Below are 4699 nucleotides of genomic sequence, written 5' to 3' on the forward strand. Positions count from 1 at the left end.
ACCTCAGCGGTGTACTGGTACACATCCACATAATATGTGTACCGAAGAATTCACCTATTTAAATATAAAATCATAAAAAAATACTTTAGCATTATTTGTTATATGTAGGCATAAATGATTTATTTATGAGTAATATTCTTAGACGTGCTAATTAAGGAATATGATTATGTGAGTTCACACATTTCTTTCTTAGACAAAAGATATATAATTAGTAACGTTATTAATTAAAAAACTAATTTGTAATGTTAATTAGTTAAAGTATCAATATGAAACCAATAAATAAGTTAAGAAAGCAATGATGCAATTTAGCCAATAACTTAATTTAGCCACTACTAATTTATAAAAGACTTGATACGATTTATAATAAAAGACTAGTCTAGTTTGTCTTCTTGTCTCGTACGTGTTGGCTGTGTTTGCAATTAGCTGGCAAGGAGTAAATGTGGATTATTATGAGCTATAATTAGCAATGAAGAAATATGAAAGCGTGCCGCACAATCCAATGGAATTTGATTACATAAGATTGAATTAGTCCTACCAATTTAGAAATTAGAACAACAACGCGTTATCAAAAGCTAGCTGGGACCTCACTCTTTTATCCCACTTAATTTGACTAATAATACTAGTAATACACATATATACACTCTTCCTTTTTGGACGCTCTTTCCTTACACATTCTTTTTCAATTTTCCAAATCCCCTATAAATGCCATCCACCACAATTCTATCTCCACAACACAACATTCCTCTATTCTACCATACACATACAAATTTTGCAAATACAAAACACAATTACTAGTAAGTAATGAGTTGTTCAATGTCTTCAAGAATTATACTCAGCCTAATCCTCGTTATTTCTCTTCTTCATTTCACCTCAGCAGCAAGAAAACTAACACAAAATGATCAACAATTAAAATTTCAATACCACAAAGGACCTCTTCTCACAGGCAAAATCTCCATCAATCTCATATGGTATGGCAAATTCAACCCTTCTCAACGAGCCATAATTTCCGATTTTATCACTTCCATTTCCTCACCAACCATCAAATCGCAACCATCAGTTGCCACATGGTGGAAATTAACCGACAAATATTACCATCTCGCAAACTCACGAAACCTCGCACTCACAACAGGTTCACACTTTGTAGACGAGAATTACTCTCTTGGGAAATCACTCACAAATGATCAAATTATAAAGCTTGCATCCAAGGGCTCACAAAGAAACGCCATCAATGTGGTTCTAACTTCCGCTGACGTGGCAGTTGATGGATTTTGTTCAAGTAGGTGTGGGACTCATGGTTCTTCGGCGAACCATAAATTTGCTTACGTGTGGGTGGGTAATTCGGAGACACAGTGTCCTGGTCAATGTGCGTGGCCTTTTCACCAACCTATTTATGGGCCTCAAAGCCCACCGTTAGTTGCCCCAAACAACGATGTGGGCCTTGATGGAATGGTGATTAGCGTCGCTAGTTTATTGGCTGGGACCGTGACAAACCCATTTGGAAATGGGTTCTATCAAGGACCCAAAGAAGCGCCTTTGGAAGTTGGCTCAGCTTGTACTGGTGTGTACGGTAAAGGGGCTTATCCTGGATACGCTGGTAACCTCTTGGTGGATCCAACAAGTGGCGCCAGTTTTAACGCTAATGGTGTTAATGGAAGGAAGTATTTGTTGCCCGCACTCTTTGACCCAACAACCTCAATGTGTTCTACTCTAGTCTAGTCTAGTTACTAAAACATGGGACTCGAATTCACTCTTGTGCAGCAAAAAAATGGCTAATGTTTCTCTTCCTTACTGCTTGCTATAGCCTCTTAGGAAAATTACCAAAGATATACTACTTTTATTTTATTTTTTTTAATTTAATTTTGGTGAAAATATATTGTATTATTATTCGTTATAAATTCTTTGCTATATTGATGAATAAAAAGTAGGTACAATTCGATGAATCATAAAAGAGAAACAATATTGAAGTGTTAGTAACATATATATATATATATATATATATATATATATATATATATATATATATATATATATATACCAACATATTTCCCTACACTGGGGTAAATTTTTGAATTGTGAATAAAGTTCCTTTCTTAAGAGTTTTGTTTTGCGAATCTCTTATTTCATGAATGCTCAGCTCACACTAAGGGACAACACATTAATAATAGGCTCCAAATCAAGATTTTCTTCAAAGCTTAAATAGGCTGCAAATTACTCTCACACTGGCTTGTTAGTGGATGGATATACATTGCACATTTGAGTAACTATGTCAATGAGCATCATGGATTGATGATATTATAGTTAACCTTAAATTCATCAAATAACACAAGCTCTTGATTATACGAAAAGCACTTAACTAGTTACATTGCCTGAACAAATAACAGGTACATGTGAGTAGGTACATGTGAGTAGGTTCATGTGAGTATGCCTTGTAAAAGGAACATAAAGTAATAATATGAATATATTGGGATTCATTCTAAACCACAAACTTGGTTTGTAAACCATGTTAATTACTGGTTTTATTTGTAACTTCATAATTATAAAATTAAAGAGTGTTTACCTTGTTACCCATCATTGCAATCAAAGGATGGTCAACTTTAAACAAATGTTGTGAACTCTAAATTTTGTAACTGTTTTGTTTACCATAACTACACTACACAGTGGTCTAACTCACCGCTTAATACCATTATCTTAGAGGAGAGCATTGTATTATATGCATATTAAAATGGTGTAATCATTTAGGAACCGATAATTATTTACACTAGACTATGTTTATCAAAATGAAAGTAAATATAATGATACAGCTACTATGAATCTTGCTCTCACATATTTATACACTTCACATCCCGGGAACCTAAGCAATGTGGAACTTCAAACAAACTCCGACAACACAAACAACATATTCAACAATCCTCAACTGTAAAACCTCTTGTTCCTTACTCCGTTGAACTTCGCCTGAGCATAATTCAAAAGGATAATGAAGAGATCAAAGTTCAACTGGCTAAGCAAGACATTACTCTAAAGGAACATTCTGAGGCTATCAGGGCTCAAACCCAAACGACTGCTGAGATGAAGGAAATTCTGGCCAAAATCCTGGACAAACTCTCCTCTGAATCCTCTCAACCCTGATCCTGATACTCTATGCTTTTGTCTTCTTTTTTTTTTTGTAATCTTAATCTATCATTTGTACTCTTGGACATCTTTCATCTATGATATCTCTTGGACATTAAAACCTATGATATACTCTGATACTGTGACAGCTTTATATGATCATGTACTTAATCATTTGTGTTTATTGCTTCTGATCATATGATTACTGTTTCTATTTCTGAAACTCAAATATTTTCCTAAGTTATGAATTCAGAGGAGCTTGCAGACCTCACTCTGCACATCAGTTCCAAAGATAATTTTTCAAGGTCTCAAATTCAGGGGGGGGAGCTTGCAACCTAACTCTGACTTTTACACCAAACGGAAATTTTAAGGATAACAAATTCAGGGAGCTTACAAACCTCACTCTAATTGATTATATTATTTTCTGTGAAACATAAAATTTGTTCATCAAAATACATGTTAATTTTCGAATTGCTCACTTTTTCTTCTTCATTTCTAATTGTTAATTTTCTTCTTTCATATTTGTAATTAATTTCCCATCGACGAATAATGGTGGTTAATTAGTTAACCCTCAAATTGCTCTATATAAGAGCTTACTATTTTCACTATCTTTTATCAAATATGAATCCTTATTATTTTTACTATCTTGAAGATTTTGAGTGTGTTTGGATAAGAGATTTTAATGAGGGAAATTAATGTTTTGGGAGAATTAAAATTATTTGAGTTAAAATTTATTTTTTGGGTAATAATTTAAGGAATTTGTGAAATTCCAAGTATTTTGAAAAAGATTTGTTCCTTTCAAAAATGAGAAATTTTAAAATGACACCGAATTACAGTTTTATTTAAATATAATATATTAGTTTAGCAAAAAAAATAATATATTAATATTTGAAAAAATTGAATTTTTAAATGATTTAATAAAATAAAATAAAAACTGTATTTTAGAAATAGTCAACGCCAAAAAATCGGCCGAAAACCTAAAATCGACTATAAATACTAAAATCAACCGAAAATAAAAAAAATCGGCCGAAAAATCTAAAATCGTCCCTTAACCCAAAAAATTGGTTGAAAAACTTAAATTCAGCCAAAAACACTAAAATCGACTGGAGACCGTAAAATTGGTCGAAAACCCAAAAAATCGGCCGAAAAACCTAAAATCGACGCTAAACCCAAAAACTCGACCGAAAACCTAAAACTGGCCAAAATCCAAAAAATTGAATACAAACCCTAAAATCGGCCGAAAAATCTAAAATCGACCCTAAACCCAAAAAAATCGGCCGAAAAACTTAAATCGATCAAAAACCCTAAAATCGACCATAAACACTAAAATCGGCCGAAAACCCAAAAAATCGGCCGAAAAATCTAAAATCAACTATAAAAACTAAAATCGGACGAAAACCCAAAAAATCGGCTGAAAACCCAAAAATTACTATAACCCAAAAATCGGATGAAAACCCAAAAATTACTATAAAACCCTAAAATCGGCCGACAACCCAAAAAATCCGCAGAAAAACCTAAAATCGATCGAAAACCCAATAATCGACTATAAACCCTAAAATCGCGGACGATTTTATGGATCGCGGCCGATTTT

The 4699-nt window shown here is 33.2% G+C and overlaps 1 protein-coding gene across 1 annotated transcript; it reads left to right on the forward strand.

The window, feature by feature from the left end:
- The first annotated feature begins 658 nt into the window (after positions 1-658).
- On the forward strand, positions 659-1940 carry LOC123896997 (protein PHOSPHATE-INDUCED 1-like). Its single transcript, XM_045947469.1, has one exon. The coding sequence runs from the start codon at positions 802-804 to the stop codon at positions 1714-1716; it is 915 nt and encodes a 304-aa protein (XP_045803425.1). The 5' UTR covers positions 659-801; the 3' UTR covers positions 1717-1940.
- Positions 1941-4699: the final 2759 nt, after the last annotated feature.

The sequence above is a fragment of the Trifolium pratense genome, linkage group LG7 (assembly GCF_020283565.1).
Source record: "Trifolium pratense cultivar HEN17-A07 linkage group LG7, ARS_RC_1.1, whole genome shotgun sequence".
In the NCBI taxonomy this organism is placed as follows: Eukaryota; Viridiplantae; Streptophyta; class Magnoliopsida; order Fabales; family Fabaceae; genus Trifolium; species Trifolium pratense.